Source organism: Humulus lupulus, chromosome 1 (genome assembly GCF_963169125.1).
Source record: "Humulus lupulus chromosome 1, drHumLupu1.1, whole genome shotgun sequence".
NCBI classification, from domain to species: domain Eukaryota; kingdom Viridiplantae; phylum Streptophyta; class Magnoliopsida; order Rosales; family Cannabaceae; genus Humulus; species Humulus lupulus.
In genome coordinates this window covers 188,286,592-188,303,085 of record NC_084793.1, presented here as the reverse complement: position 1 = coordinate 188,303,085, position 16,494 = coordinate 188,286,592, and the positions used below count along the sequence as shown (strand labels likewise).

The window sequence follows — 16,494 nt, the reverse complement described above, 5'->3', positions numbered from 1 at the left end:
GCAAAAAACTTACCAAATGAGCTTTGATAACGAAAATAATATTTAATACAACACACGTTTGATTTATCACACTAAAAATTTATATAAGGTAAGGATATCACAATTACGTTGTTTCATATAATCCTTTTTTTTAAGGATAAAGGGGTATTAATTAGCTCTCAATACTTGAAAAATAAGAATATAATGAATGACGATACGCTCAATAAATCTTCCTAGAATGTGTCGAGCCCATAAAACGACATTTCCTTAAATTTATTTATAAAAATAATAATATAATTGAATGAAAAAAGTAAAGTCAAAAGGAGACCTTGTTTTGTTGTTGGGCTTGGGCATGACTATTCAAACACCACACAACCAACAATATTTCTTTTTCTTTTTTCAAACAACAAAAAAGAATTAAAATAAAAAAATATTCTGATTTTCTTATATCTAGAAGAGTAGAATAACCAACAATAATAGATAATAATAAAAAATAACAAAATAGAACAGAAAGAAGCAGAAGAATTTTGATTAAGCTTATCTTAAAAATATATATTATTTTTAAAAAAAAAAGAGAGAGAGAGAGAGAGAGCTTAATGTAAGTTCAAATTTTTTTTAAAGAAAGTCCCAAGAAATAATGGCAACGCAAGTAATTACTTAAAGCAACCATTTTTTCCGTGTTCGTCTTCTCCTTCTTTGATCAATCCAAAGCAAGAAGCTTCATATTTCTTCAAAGCGACGGTCTCAGGCGGAGGAGCCGTTTTTGGGACCGCAAGCGTTCCTCCCACTGCCCAAACAAGTTTTGGGAGGTTTTCGTTTGTTAATCGGTAACGGTTTTTTCTCTTTTTTTTTTTTTTTTCTTTTTCCTTTTCTTTCTATGGCTATGATGTGCAATTTTCAGGGTTAGCGTTACTTTATGATATTCCATAAATTTTTGTTTGGCTTCTCATATTTTTTTGAGTGGATTAGACTAGAATAACTTATCGATATCATTATATAAATTATAATATTCGATTATAATGATTGTAGGTGACAAATTAGACCACGAATGATTTATAACTTAGCTCAGTACCTTTTGTTTTGGTTGGTGAGTTCATTTCTGCAGTATACTGGTTCGGGCCGTTCGGCTATGGTTAGCTTTATTTTTGGTTTGTTTTTTTTTCTTTGGTAGAAGTCTATCGTTTAGCTGCAGTATTTTAAGATTTGTCTCTCTATTATTCCAGGGATCGTCATAGTAGATGGGTCAGTGTGGGACTGAGAAAGTGAAGAAACAATTACTGGATATAGGTTTTTTGATACCCTTTTCAAGTTTCATGCTATTCTTTTAATAGGCTAAGTACGACAAACCCAAAAGAAAGTGATTATGTCAAGTGAAATTACGTAGACATTTATATACTTATCATTAAAACTTGTGTTGTAATTGTTCTTGTAACTACTTATTCTGCTAATGCCGAAGTATCTGCAGATACCATCTGCTGCACCTAGACTTAGAGGTCAGATGAAATAATTGAGTTGCTATTGTTGCTGTTAAAAGTGTAATTCTCATTTCGTCTGCAATAGAATGCAAAGAGTTTACTCTAGCGTACGATAACTTCTATAACTTCCTTCGAATATGATTTCTGTGGCATATTAGAATGGTTCTTGCTTATCTAGTCACTGGAAACATAATATTGTTTTACATCCTACTGTTATTGTTGTTTCAGATGATATGTATACAGTCATGCAATGCCATGAAGTGTAAGTACTTGAGATTGCCTAACAGATTTTAAAGAAATTTGAGATAGGACTTCTTTATAGAAATTCAAATGTGCATAAATGATGGGGTAAAGGTAATTAGTATTGCTTCAATTATATATTTTTCTTGACATACTGATATTTTGTTTCTAGGTTTCTGATACACTATAAAGATGATGAAGTCTTCCGACTCTTCTGAGGAGTTTGGAAAGCATGCAGACTCTGTGCATCATGTAAGGGAAGACAGTGAATATGTTAGGCTTGTTATAAATGAAACAAGATCAACAGAAGCTGAAATGTTGCAACCTCAGGCAGAAGGAAGGAAATCTTTGCTTTGGTGGGTCAAGGCCTTATTGTTATGTGTTGTTGTCACTATATCTGTTCTCCTTTTGTTGAAGTGGGGAGTTCCATTTGTTTTCGAAAAGGTACTTCCAATTCATAACTCCTTTTTATCTCACTTTTTCTTTGCTAGAATAAGCCGAGCAATCAGATGTTCCCATGAAAACATTCATTGATTCACTTCATGTTGTGTATCCTATATTTTGGCCTTCTTGTAACATCAGATAATGAAATTTCCATGCCACATCAAGTCTAAGATTCTTTTCTGCTTCCTCTTTTTTATGTTAAAAACTTTGTTATGCAATTAATTTTTTGTACATGCTGTCCTTGACATTGGTGAACATCTTACATTTCTTTTACATATAATTATAGATATAATTAAGACTTGTATTCTCATTAGAAAATGATTTGATGGGTTTTTTTGCTCGTTTCTAAAGATTGTTTACTTCAAATAAAATTAATGTTCAATTACAATATCTTCAACCTATACTTTTTTGTCTCAGATGACATCACGGATCTACAAACAATGTAGATTTATATTACCATATCATTTCTTAGTATGGAACAGATCACATGAAGTACTAATGGTAGCTTCCGTAAATATATATAAATACATATGTGTGTATAGATATAAATATTTCTGGTACCCATTTCAGCAGTCTTTATGCTATTGAGTCCTTTTTAACTGTCTGACCTCGTATTTACTTTATCACTATGTTTGGTAGAGAGGAAAGAAGGGTGGACGGAAAGGGGTGGAGGGAAAGAGATGAAGGGTGAGGTGGGATTCCTCATTTGGTAAGAGAGAAAGAGGAAGGGAAAGGAGAGATGGAGGGAGACCTTCTCCCTCCAAGCCTATAAATTTCAATCCCTCCAAAAATGGAGGAATCCAAGAAAAAGGCTAAATAAATACATTAAATGTCATACTTATCCTTAAAAAACTAATACATATTTATTTCTTACCAAATATAGTGTATATGTGGATCTTTAGAAGTTATCTGTTAATATTTATGCTTTGAACTTTAAGATTGATTCTGTTAAGTTGTTCATTGCTAGCTTGCAATATTAGCTATTTGCCTATACATTGCTTCACTTTCGTACTTGAGAATTGGTTGACATGTGGCACTATTTAATTTTTTCTTTTTTATTTGATTGTAGGTTCTCATCCCAATCATGCAATGGGAAGCCACTGCTTTTGGACGCCCTGTTCTTGCTATTGTTCTTGTTGCTTCTCTGGCTCTTTTTCCTGTGTTCTTAATCCCTTCAGGCCCATCCATGTGGTTGGCTGGAATGATTTTTGGATATGGTCTAGGGTTTGTTATAATCATGGTAGGAACAACTATTGGAATGGTCCTGCCATATTTAATTGGTCTACTATTTCGTGATCGAATCCATGTAAGACTTTTTTATCTTTTGACTGTTGGTGAGATTGTAGTTGTCCAAGAGTTGAAATTTGTTAACTCATCTCCTTCTATTTCATTTGTTGTTTAATTATGTAGCAATGGTTGAATAGATGGCCACAGAAGGCTGAAATGCTTAGACTTGCTGGAGAAGGGAGCTGGTTCCATCAATTCCGAGTAGTAGCTATCTTTAGGGTTTCACCATTTCCGTACACAATCTTCAACTATGCAATTGTGGTAACAAGTATGCGATTTTGGCCTTATTTATGGGGATCCATCGCTGGAATGGTACCAGAAGCTTTCATTTACATTTACAGGTGTGCTCTCCTAATTTGATACAAATAATATTATCTGTCTTTAATAGTTTTTACTTAATGGAATTATCCTTGCTCCATATCTTATGTAATGCTCAACTCAAATAATGACTGGTATGTATACTAGCTTAATGCTAACAAGTTGGAATATACTAAAATACTAAATAAGAGTTTGGTTTTAAAATTGTCTTGTTGAATTTGGATTTTACTTTCTCTATCAGCTTGCAGCTGTCACCATTAAACATCTGTTTTTTTTCGGTCTCTCTTGGCATTCATGTAATATTTCTTCCTCGTCTTGTTAAATATTTCTCTACTACTGTGCAGTGGTCGGTTAATAAGGACATTAGCAGATGTTCAGTACGGAAACTATCACATGACTACAGTGGAGATTGTATACAATGTTATTTCATTCATCATTGCCATTATGACCACAGTTGCTTTCACTGTTTATGCAAAAAGAGCTCTAAATGAACTTGAAATGTCAGAAACTAATGGAGAAGCATCTGTGGGCAACCATGGTAGTTTTGAGATGGAGAAGCTTCCACTTGAAAGACCTAAGCATATGAAACTTTCATATATGTCATCTTGATCAGGATACTATTGATAAATAGCTCAGTTAGCGAATCAGTTAGAGGTATTAGATTCTTTAACTTCTTGTTCCTTCTTTTGTCTATTTTTTTTATAGGGTAGTTTTGGTCTTTGTAATTATAAGAGAAGGGGAACAAAATATAGGGAAAGGGAAAGGGAAAGGGAAAAGGAAAAAAAAGTTAACTGTTTGTATAAAATGGAAATGATTTTATAAGATCGGTGTCTGGTAGTAATGTTTGTTATGCAGGAAAGTAAAAGAAGTGGCACCAATTCCTGATTATTATCTTATTTGGTTATAGTTTTAGTAGTTTTTATGTTTTGAGACAGTTGACACTGACTGAAAGCAAGAATAGTATAATGTGTTTTTATTCTTATATAAAAACTCGAGAATGTGTGAAAACTACCAGATTGAAGCAGCTGGTCTTACATTCACTAAATTGCCACCAATTCCTCACTTGAAATGAATAAAATGCCATAATCTTTAAGAAAAAAATTAGGATGACGAAAAAGGCGGTTTGGTTTTATGACTGAGATCAGTCATATATGTTGAGGTTCCTCCTTCATCAACAACTGATGACTGTTCTGCAATTTGAACCATTCCGGCCGGTTCTGGTTCTGTAATTTGAACGATCTCGGATAATTCTGTATCCATTTTTTGTATCTCTCTTTTGCTGGAATCAGCCCCGTTGTTATCAGTTTTGCTCTGAACATCTTTAAACCAATCTATTATGGTTGATTGCTGACGGAACATGCCTTCCTTAAACATGCTACCCATCTGCATCCGTGCCACAAGTCTGTTTAAGTATCCATACAAGCAAGAAACAATTCTATGTGCAACTATTGATTCTAGGAGCACTCCTAGTGAATGAGCTAAAATGTGTTATTCTTTATAATATAGAGAAAAAATGGTTAAGTAGTCTTCCAATGGGTGATGTAAAGTTATATTTTTTTAACTAAATGAATAGTATTTCTCTATATGTAGTGAAATACTATTCATCAAGCTATAAATATATATTTTTTTTTTATAAATTTTTGTATATATGGGTGTGATATTATTATATTTAATTATTTTATATCATAAAATGAATAAAATATTTTTTAAAATATAATATATAAATAATATAGAGAAAAAATAGAGAAGCAAGTGTATGGTATAATGTAAAAGTTTAAGATAAATTATAAAATTGTATGTTTTGGTGATATATTTTATAATATACTTTCTCTATAATATTTAGTTAAAACTTATAAAAACATCTTCCATCAGCTCCTTTATACATATATTTATAATAACTATGCACAAATTCCAATTAATCTATATTTACATTTACATATCTTTTATATGATATTTTAATATTATTATTTTTCTTTATAAGTTTTTTTTCTCCATTTAGTATATATTTATTATTTTTTTTTCTTTTTCAATTATTTTATTTTACTTTAATTAATAAAATATGTTTAAAAATATAATATTTAAATGATGTAGAGAAATATATAGAGAAACTAATGTATGGTATAATGTAAAAATTATAGATAAAATAGAAAAATGTGTATTTTGATGAGGTATTTTAAAGAATGGAGTAGAGCAACATTGAGAGTGCTCTAACAATCACTAATTTACATGCTCTCATATCGCTTCTCTGTTTGCAAGGGAGATTTCTGCTAGTGCTTGTGTGAAATCAATGAGAACAGATGTGTAAAAGCTTTAAAAGTTTGAAGCATGTTTAGATTATCAAACCTGAGTAACAATTGTGTACAATGGCAAGGTGCTGTAACTGCAGAGCACTTGAACAATGACACTGCACAAAACAGGAGCATTGAGCAAAGGAGAACACAACTCATGAAATAGCATCAGTAAGCAAAAAATTGTGTCAATATCACTACCCAATGAAAAGTCGAGGGATGATATAGCCCACTTTTTCCATAATGCAGGAGTCAAAACCATAAGTACACTGCAAAAAAAAGTCGATGTAGTTGTCAACTATCATTGATGTATGTATTTTATGTAAATAATGTCCTGTTCCTGTTTGTGACTAGCTGAGAAATTGATTTACCCAAATCCAGAATAAGAAAGCCATCTCAAATGAGTTTTGAAACAGAATGAAATGGATTAAGATCAGAACAATGCCGGGTTTGCGAAACCAGAAGTGTTCATCTGAAGGCTTGACTCTTAAAGTTTCATTCTCACTTGTTTTCTCTCTTCCTGTTTTTTGCTGGGATTCCTGATCCTCTTCCTTCTTCTCCACAACTTCCTGAGCTAAGCGGGTGATTATGTGCTCTAACTTGGCGCCGACAAGAAGCAGAAGCTGTGGTTTGAGCAAAATATTCATCATTAGAAATTTTATGCAGCTCAAAGATGCTCAGTGTTAATTGACTTTCATTTAGGATGTCTAATAGCCCTTATGTCACATGGGACTCTTCATGTAACCTCTTTGGAAGGTTGAGCTATCAGAAAATTCTTGTGCTTGGAAAGCTCTAAAAATAAACAATTCAAGCTCTTCCATCGGGTACTTACACCCCCACCCCTTTTGAATACTCATTCTCAGATTCATGTAATATAGGAGAAAACTAAACCACTTACAATCAATGGCAAAAATGATAACCAAAAGTATGAGTGCCATCCTACATAAAACATTTAAAGCATGAGAAAAGTTCAAACATTGCCAATACATGAATGAAGTGTGTAACTAAGAAGTTAAAGACTTGTTACCATTCATATTCAGTAGCAGAAAGATCACAACAAAAAGCCATAGGTACCAGCTGTTGTGGAAAGTCAAGAAGATATATACTGTCATCAATAAATCTTGAAATAAATTTTAACAAGAGAAACTAAAACAATACCTGGTTTTTCATTACCTAATGCCAACAATTTTCCTGAAATCAATTTCAAGAGTCCTCAACATGTACTTGTGGAAATCGAAGGTAGGATATCTAGGACAGTGCTCCTATTTATAAGAATTATGAAGATACATAGCAGTGGAGGCAAGATAGAGATGAGTTGTTGAAAAATAATTAATAAATAACTAAGGAATTTATAGATTGAAGCTTAACCTTGATGAATCCTTGGCGTAGTGCAATGTAGTCAGATTTTGACACTGAGCCATAAAATTGTTTGAAAAATGATAACTACAAACAAAGCATTAAAAATAGAGTGATTTATGTCTTGGAAAATAAAATAAAACAAAAGTGATAGGTATTATTGTTATTTACTCACAGTCCAGCTCACTATAGCTACTCTTCTCCATTTTGCAGTTGCATGTTGTAGGAACTCACGGTGATGCTGAGAATGCATTTTCTCAACATCTTTTCGAACTGTAAATGAAATGAAATGAATGATAGTCATTAGGTAATTCACAAGTCAAATACACTTTTAGCTTCTTTCACTTAGATAGGTAATTAGTTGAGAAATTCAGGTATATATGAATTACGATTTTGAGATGCCCTAGTTTCTTTCCTGATGGAGTCCTCCCACTGCTTCCAGTGACGTATCTGCATGGGATGGAATCCTCTAATTCAGAAGAAAAAAGGTTTATGTAGTATGAAGTAGCTCTCAAGTGTTATCGTTCATTACCTTGGCTCCTCCCAAAACCATTGTTGTAACACAAAACACCACATGAACTACAGCTAATACAAAGATGAAGATGTGTAGGTGATGTAATGCTTCCAACGATAACATTTGAACCTTTCCCTGAAAGCGAAAAAGAATCGATAGGGATAAGAGATAACTATGAATGAACTTGTATCTAATGTCAGTGAGATCATACTTATTCATACACTTACAAGAGCATTGTGAATTAACTGACAGGAATGAAATCTAATATCATACCGTTTTACAATGCCCTGAACCGCCTTCAGACAAAAGCCGACGTCCATGATGATTGTTTTCAGAGGTATGCCTCTTGCAAGGAAGCATGTCATCGGCAACATGAGATGGGATGCATATTTTGCTTATTAGATTTTGAAAGACAGTTAAGAGAAGCGAAATGAAGCCGAGAAGCATCAGTTCTGTTATTCCACATCAAGAGCACATTAATTAGGCTTAGATAATTAATGTACATGAAAAGTTAAGGAGTGCCAAACTTAAATATTTCAATCAATCAAGGGACTCAACAAGAAATGGGGTGAGAAGCAATTATAAATCAAAAGAGTTTTCAAATTAAACCTTTACTTCTAACAACAGTTATCATGATTAGTCAAGATGAAAATCAATTGACATACTGATTCCTAAGTGTTACATTTATGTGAACTGATTAGAGTTGTGCACATAAATTTCTGAATTCATCAATTCGACCATATATGCAGAGACAAGAACAATACCGAGTTTCTAGTAAGGAAGTCAGTTTCATGGATGCTATAATAATAGTAATGTATGATGTAAGCTGTAAGCTGTAAGCTGTAAGTACTAGTTTCCAACAGTAGATTTTTTTAGGGAAAAAAAGTTTACAAAAGGAGTAGAGAGAAACCTTCTTTTAATTTCTGCAGGGCTTCAAAGAGTGCATCTTGTTTCTCACGAAGCAAGAACTGTATTTTCAAACCAGCACAAGAAGTAAAACAAATCAGTTTACTCTTATCATATTCTTTTAATTTCTTGCAATGAGAATTTTTTTATAAAATAGAACTTGGGTCTTGACCATTTTTTTAAAAAAAAAACTTGGTAAATTTTTTCCTTCATCTAAGAAGAACCACAAAATTTGAGAAAATTGGATTATAATGTTAATCATGCATCGGGAATAAATTTATTGTCATATTTTACATGAGTCATAGAATACCATGATATGAAAACATTAAAGTTTCATTTTCCTACATACTACCATCTATGACTCATTATGTTACTGCCTGCAGTTCTTTGGTGATTTAAGTACAAACTAGCTAAAACATTTGAACACCAAATTTGAGGTCTAACACTTCGTTTGGCAATTGTCACCATTCCTCCAATGTTGTATAGGGACTGAAAAGCTTTCTACCAAATGTCGTTAAAATTAATATCTTTTGTACGGCTCACACTTTTCTTGACAACCTTTACTCATGAATAATATTATCAACTTTAATCCCATCCACCTTATGATTTTGTTACAAAAATTTACATAAATTCCTATCCCTCCAAACAACATGACACCACCCAAAATACAGCTCTAAAAGGGGCAATGATACCATATATTGCAAGGGAGAAAGACAAGTCTTAACTAACAGTATTTTATTTTGTAAAAACAACTTGGAAACTTGAAGAGTATGCAATAGTGGCCTCTTCACAAGGAGGTTTGGTCTTTGCTCATGCCAACCATTGAAGTAAGTTATCATTTGTTTCTCGTTTTTTTGTTTTTTTTTTTGTTTTTGACCAGGTTATCATTTGTCCCTCGCAAACCAAAACAATGTGATTATAAAGTTTAGAATTTATGCGTAACATATTATCTGTTAATATATAGGTGGGTCACAAATAACGAATACAACTACTGTGAAAAGAAAAAGAAAGGAAAAAAAATGGAGGGGCTACACTGCCTTAACTTATAAGTTTAAGTTAGTGGTAGTAATGGACAATATTAAACTCTTAAAGAAGAAGAAAAATTAATAAAAAGAAGTATAGGATGGTGAAACGTTAATACGTTGCTTTCAAAAAGAAAATTGTGATTTTTTAATTAAGTTCAGACTTATATCCTAGTTGTTAATAAGGAACTGTAAGTGATATGGAGTATCTACTTTAGAAGTTAATATTTGATATCTTCAAATATATATATATATATATATATATATATATATTATAAGAAAAAGAAAGGGGAACCCTCGGTTGTGTTTTATAAAGTTTGGTGCAAGAATGCATTTAACTTTCTAGAGCATTCAAAAGTCACCTAGAACCTTCTTTTTCCTTTCTTAGTAAAAAAGATAAGGTTTTCATTTTTTTTCAATTTAAAAAATATATATTTATATATAAAAGTATTAAGATCAATAGGTAATGTGCCCATATTGTTCAACTTGTTTAATGTCTCATCATATTTGTGGCCAAGTTTTATGTTCTAATAATAATAATATTACTTGGTGGGGATTTACACTTTTCCTACTTATTATCAACATGGTGAGTTAGATAACTAGTAATTATGAGAGAATTGAACTCAGAATTCTGATCATTTGGACCAAATAAGGCAATATTAATCAATCAATATCTAATAAACCATCATGTACCATAATCTAATAATCTATACATGGTTATCCTCCTTTTAAATAATTTATAGTTAGTTACAAAACTACTACTAATATGTATGCGTCTGTGTCATGCTCATTCTCATTTTGGAAAGTATGTCCATGAGATTACCACTTGCCAACAATGCCTAACATAGGCTACAACTTTCATAAAGGTGAGTTGAATAGTTCTCATGATCAAGAGATTTTACCAACTGAAATCAACTTTTAGCCAATGCTATGTTCAGCACAAGAGGTTACAGTATTAAGATTAAGAAAATTCAATTAGAGTAGCATGAGAATTATGTACCTTTCCCAGTTTATGAAGTGAACGCTCAGCACATAAAGAGATGAGAACAATGACAAAGCAGACAACAGCAACAACCCATGTTGGGGTAAACTCTAATGTGTTGCTACTCAGTTCTTCCTCCGCCATTAGATTTTCTCCACTCCCAAATTGATGGATACAGCCCAATGTGGATTGCCCAACTTGATTATAAATAGGGTCTTAAACTCATATAGCTGTTAAAAAAAAAACACAAAAAGAATGATATGAAAATTGTAAAACTGTTGAAAAAAAAAAGCATGTCTTTGTGAGGGCAAAGAATAGCATATTCCTAAACCATGAAAGGAAGAGAACATTTGTGTGGATGATAAATTTAAGAAAGGAACTAGAATGAGAATCATGGTAGCTGTTCCCTTTAAGTAATGTACAGTATTTACAGCATGAAAAATGAAAAGGCGTGAGCTGGAAGAATCAAGTGGAAAACTACTTTAACATCAAATCCAGTTTTTTTTTTTTTGTTTGCTAGTTTTATTTTTGGAGATGCAATTGCATAGATAAAAGGAGTTATAAATTCGTTCAACCTGAGTTTTTTTTATTTCAACTTTGTCAGGAGAATTGTCTTTTGCTACAAGATAAATCGAGTGTAAAATATGAAGAGAAAAACAAAGCTGGAAATATCCTGAAATCATGCAAGCCTTGCTCGCTATAAACCTCTTTGAAAAGACCAAAAATTTGTATGAGAAAGTCCTCTGCTGCTTTTCTATACTATTTCTTAAAATCAATACAAAAAATTGTTAGGAAACGGGCACGGACCAATATACCACTCTCTATCGACTGCAGTCCGAATATAAATGCAAAAAACTACAATCAATGAGCAGGTTCCCATAAGGGCTAAGATCATTGAAATTTATTAGTCAACGTTTTCGAACTGTTTAATTCCAGTGTTTCAAAGAATACATGATTGTTTTCATACATATATACTGTATAAATCACAAAAACCCACAAAGAGACTGTCGTAGGAAGTATCATATCATTTCTTATGCCAGTACAACAATCTGCAGAAGAAATGTCCATTAGTATCATCTCCTTTCCTCCCCCATCTCTTGAACTTTACACTACTCTTTATGGTCAAGGTGACTCAAGTTCCAAAGACTATTGCAGCAAAATCATCTAACATCAAGTCACACAACATTCTTAACAAAGAGAAATTGACAACCGCCAGAGCATCTCATGGTTTCCAAGGTGCCGGAGGAGGTGGTGGAGTTGGAAACATTGGGGGAATAGCAGAGAAAATAGTGTTCTTATCAATCCCACTACCCTTTTCACCCGACAATGCAACAAGTGCAGCAACTAGACCTGCATTCCCTGCAAGAGTCGGTTCTGTGTAATTGTAGTTGGAACGAACATCACGGAAACCATCATGTTTATCAGGCCCGGCAACCATAGCTCCATTAATAACATTAGGGTTAGGCTTTTTAGAGTCCCTCCATTTCCAGCCACCTTTGCAGTTATACTTGACTTTGTTCTTTGGGATAGAAGCACCTCTGTGGTGCACATGTTTCGGGTAATGATTACCAAAACCAACAACATAACTCATTTTCCGAGGATTTGTACCGAGGACGTAATCAATCTACCAAAACAGAAAAGTTAAAAGAGTTAATTGACATTGTTTGCAAACATAGCTTCTTGTCAAAAGTAGACTTATAGGAAAAAATCAAGCCTGCATACCTGGGTCTTAGCAAAGTCACGCAAAACATCAGTAGAATAGAAATCAGGTCCACAGTACCATCCAGGTGTATCTGCAGCATCAAGATAATCACTGAACAGGGTAGCTAGAAAAGCTGCATTGACTACATACTGAAGGGGCTGAGGTCTTCCATGATTCAGCTGTATCAAACCTCCTGGAAAAAAGACCGGCTTAAGATATCAGAGTAAAGTCCCATACACAAGTCAATGAAATGCTGAACCACATCGGCCCCTACCCAGGTAACCATTAATGAACCATGAACACAGTACCTCTTGTTCTGTTAAAGCTAGTGAAGATTGGCAGGTATGAGCACATGATTATGCTAGTCTGATTGTGGAATGTCCTCAGAATCTCTTCATATGGATACCCAGGGCTTAAGAATAATCTCAGACGACTCAAAAGCACCTAAATTACAATAACAGGATCATTCAGCCATTTGTACACCATTTGAACCAGATAACTTTCTAAATAACTACATCATGAATATTAATTTTCATTAAGCTCAAAGAACCAAAACTTTATCCATAGACTTTATGCAGACAGGTTGAACGGATGTAAAAGATTTTGAACTGAGATGTTAAACTATTATTAATTACTATGAAGAATTTTCCAGAAATAAGATGATGATATGCAGCCATGATATAGACAACTGGAAATGCAACTTATTTCAAAAGTAATTGATAGGAAATAAAACACTCTCTCCATTAGCGTACCTGAGCACCGGTAAGCTTGTTGTCCCAGCTCAACACACCGTAATCAGGACCTCCCCAAAAGGCCCCAGCATGTTTGGCAAGACCAGGAGTTGTAGCAAGCTGAAGATAGGAGTTGTTTCCAGTGGCATAGTACAACCAAGCTCCACCCCATAAGAACTCATCCCAGTAACCAGTGGAATTATAGAATGTAGCAGCCTCTGAACCACCAGGACTGTACCTTCCCCTCTGTTCCCTTGAAAACCTGAAGAGCGTCTTGGCACCATGGACAAGTTTCTGTGAGTATGCCTTGTTGTCTTTGAAAACAATGGAAGCAGATGCTAAAGCAGCAGCCATTTCAGCAGCAAGATCTGAGCAACTGCTACAATCAATCACAGGTCGATCATAATCTATGTCTTCAGGACGTGTCCAGCAATAATGATCATTTGGAGTGGTACTTCCTCCAGAAGTATCCCCAGAACCAACCTGCCAAAATTAAAGGGGGAAAAAGAAAATACATGAGCGGAGAAGATCCAAGGAAGAAGCAGCTCTAAAATAGTAGCAGTAGTCAATAAGCTGGCTGAATGGAACATAGGAAAAATGGATAGCAACCGAAAATCGCCAAAATACCCTTTCCAAAACAATTACATGACAAGTAAGAGGTACACTAAATAAAACAAGAACAGAACCACTGATAGCCAATCAAGTTTAATGTTTCAACAAATTAAATGTGAGCAGTACCTGTGCGGCAAGCCTGTCAATGGAATCAGCGGTGTGATTGAATGTCTTGAGAAAGTAATCAGTTCCCCACTTAATTACTTCCTTAACGTGGTTGAGCTCCCCAGCAGCTTCATACTTTCCACTATACTCAATGACACTCCAGCTCAACATGGTCATGGAAAAAGCCATTGGGAAGTTGAACTTGATCGCATCTCCAGCATCATAGTACCCACCCGACAAATCCTTCATTATCGAATCCCCAGTTTTTCCATCGTGCGTGCAAGAGTTACCCCTCCACGAGACATTGTTATGTTTAGGAAGCTTCCCAGCTACGACGGTTAAAGGGATCAAACAAAATCATAAGTAAGACAACCCAAACATACAAAAAAAAAAAAAAAAGTCAAATGGAGTTCTTTTTCTCAAATCTCAGTAAGTGTAATAAAACTTTTTAATGCAAGCAATTTGAAACATCCAATCTATTATTAGAATTATTGTTATGCATAATTCATGCAATTATATAAGTGAGACAGTCCAATCTGTAATTCGAAGTATAATTTAGAAGCCAATATTAGGCCTACAAAATTAATCTAAATTCTATAACTTTTCATGAGAAAAAGATAAAAACAAAATAAATTCATTTTTATCACTTCAAATTTTCTCACTTAAAAGATCAAGTATTGAAGATCAGATCTAAGCTATCCAAGCCAATTAAACTAAGCTAGAAAGGAATCATCAATAAACGACAATAGACAAATGAGGAAGAGGGAGTAAACGACACATACATCGCTGGGCGTTGAAGAACATGAGGGCCTTGTGAAGAGCGAGAGTGTAGTTATCAGGAGGAGCATGGGAGTGTTTATGGCGAGGAACAGTCTTGACGATGAGAGTGATCAAACCAGCGAGGAGAGCAGAGACGAGCAAGGTCCCAACCGTCCAAACAAAGATCTTACGGCTGACAATGATGCAGCCCAGATCCACATACTTCTTCTTCTTCTGCTCCCCAGTGGGTCCCAAAAGCCAGCTCTGCTGGGTCTCATCCAAAGGCCGAGACGACAACGCCGCCCGATCAAAGTCCTGGAGATTCCGGCTCCGGTCATCGTCGGTAGCCGAATCAGCGGCATTGATCTCCAGTGGACCTCCCCATGGATCCCGACCGTACATGATGATTGTGTTCTAACTCTCGCTCTAGTGTGGTTTGAAGAGTAGTACTAGTTTCAGATAGAGAGAGAGAGAGAGCAGATCTGGGTTTTAGAGAGAGAGGGATAGAAATGGGAGCTGAAAGTTTCTTTTATGGAGAAAGATGGGAGTCGAAGAAGAGAAGAAAGTGTCGGTCGGAGTGTGAGTGAAGGTGAAGGTATGGAGTTGGAAGATGATGTAAAAACATTTAAAAAGGACTAACAGGCAAAAAGAGATAAATGGAAAAGGACAAATGTGCAAATATAAATAATATATGATAATGCCACATTTTGCTTAAAATATTGCAAAGAAAGAATCCATCCATTCCAGCCCAAGTTGAATAATTGGGTGGTGGATAGATGGGAACAGCCCCTTCTGACGGTGGGTACTCTCTCTCTCTCTCTCTCTCTCTCTCTCTCTCTCTCTCTCTAACCTCGTTTTCTTATTTATTAATTAATTAACAGTTGTCACCTATCACATAATTAAAATCATATTATTATTACTCCAATTTGTAAGTTGCGAAAAAATCTTTTTAGTATTTATTTTGTTTTCGGGGTTGAAAAGTAAACGTTTTTGTAATGTACTGTTCAAAAGTTACTATATATTATTATTAAGTAGTAAATCTATGTATGATGCAGCATTGTAGGTTTAGGTTGAGGATATAAAAGGTCATGATACTATTTAATTATGTAATAATATATTATAGGAAAATGATTGGGATATGGGTTGTTAGTATCTTCGTTTTCGTAGATTAATTAAATTATTGTGTTTTTTTTTTTTTGTGCGTAGAAATTCGGTTAGTGACAAAGACCACCCCCCTAACCAGACAAAGACACTCTGTCTAATTGTTTATTTTATTTTGTTAATACTTTAAAACAAGTATATATGAGTATGTATGTATGCAGTGGCAGTTGTTCTTTTCTTGGATTACACTCGTTTTCTGGTGGAAATGATAAGTAGTAAATAAAAAAAAGGGAAATTGACACCCAACCTCCGGAAGCTCAAACGCCATTATCATTTTACCCTTGCACAATTATCAAACAAATCAAAATTATCTCAGTATAATATCACATTTTTGCTTGGTTCAATTTAACATATTTATATATACAGTGGAATATTCTTCGATTTAATAATTAAATTTTGTGGTGAAATCTTGTTTTATGTTATAAATAGGAGTCACCTAGAGTAGAGAAGACACCATTATGGACGAGGCTCTGGCTATGCAAGGCCCAATACCCCTCTATGCATCAAGGAGACCCAGGCTACCCTGCTGAAAAATCCACAAGTCATTCGACACTTAGCCAAAGATAATGAAACTTGGAGCAATGGTGTATCTTGGACATGTAAGAACAATCAT

The 16,494-nt window shown here is 34.2% G+C and overlaps 3 protein-coding genes across 9 annotated transcripts; 1 reads left to right on the top strand and 2 right to left on the bottom strand.

Moving 5' to 3' along the window:
- Positions 1 to 516: 516 nt before the first annotated feature.
- On the top strand, positions 517 to 4,634 carry LOC133801499 (uncharacterized). 7 transcript variants are annotated; one of them, XM_062239736.1, is made up of 7 exons: positions 518 to 806; positions 1,009 to 1,066; positions 1,203 to 1,266; positions 1,867 to 2,138; positions 3,208 to 3,444; positions 3,549 to 3,766; positions 4,088 to 4,634. In XM_062239736.1, the coding sequence occupies exons 4-7, from the start codon at positions 1,887 to 1,889 to the stop codon at positions 4,350 to 4,352; spliced, it is 972 nt and encodes a 323-aa protein (XP_062095720.1). In that variant the 5' UTR covers positions 518 to 806; positions 1,009 to 1,066; positions 1,203 to 1,266; positions 1,867 to 1,886; the 3' UTR covers positions 4,353 to 4,634. The 7 variants fall into 7 exon arrangements, with proteins under 7 accessions (XP_062095751.1, XP_062095735.1, XP_062095720.1 ...); XM_062239745.1 differs by having other exon boundaries at positions 1,009 to 1,091; XM_062239730.1 differs by having other exon boundaries at positions 1,009 to 1,111.
- Positions 4,635 to 4,701: 67 nt separating this feature from the next.
- On the bottom strand, positions 4,702 to 11,107 carry LOC133801490 (MLO-like protein 13). Its single transcript, XM_062239713.1, has 14 exons — positions 10,830 to 11,107; positions 8,812 to 8,869; positions 8,175 to 8,353; positions 7,920 to 8,036; positions 7,777 to 7,837; positions 7,563 to 7,660; positions 7,400 to 7,474; positions 7,205 to 7,293; positions 7,059 to 7,108; positions 6,930 to 6,970; positions 6,403 to 6,654; positions 6,233 to 6,300; positions 6,087 to 6,147; positions 4,702 to 5,126 (listed from the first exon to the last, which is right to left on the bottom strand). The coding sequence occupies exons 1-14, from the start codon at positions 10,953 to 10,955 to the stop codon at positions 4,845 to 4,847; spliced, it is 1,557 nt and encodes a 518-aa protein (XP_062095697.1). The 5' UTR covers positions 10,956 to 11,107; the 3' UTR covers positions 4,702 to 4,844.
- A 583-nt stretch (positions 11,108 to 11,690) lies between these two features.
- Positions 11,691 to 15,325, bottom strand: LOC133801483 (endoglucanase 25-like). The gene is made up of 6 exons (XM_062239700.1): positions 14,744 to 15,325; positions 13,983 to 14,290; positions 13,266 to 13,727; positions 12,822 to 12,957; positions 12,534 to 12,706; positions 11,691 to 12,435 (listed from the first exon to the last, which is right to left on the bottom strand). Exons 1-6 carry the CDS (start codon positions 15,120 to 15,122, stop codon positions 12,034 to 12,036), a joined length of 1,860 nt encoding a protein of 619 aa, XP_062095684.1. The 5' UTR covers positions 15,123 to 15,325; the 3' UTR covers positions 11,691 to 12,033.
- Between the last annotated feature and the right edge of the window lie 1,169 nt (positions 15,326 to 16,494).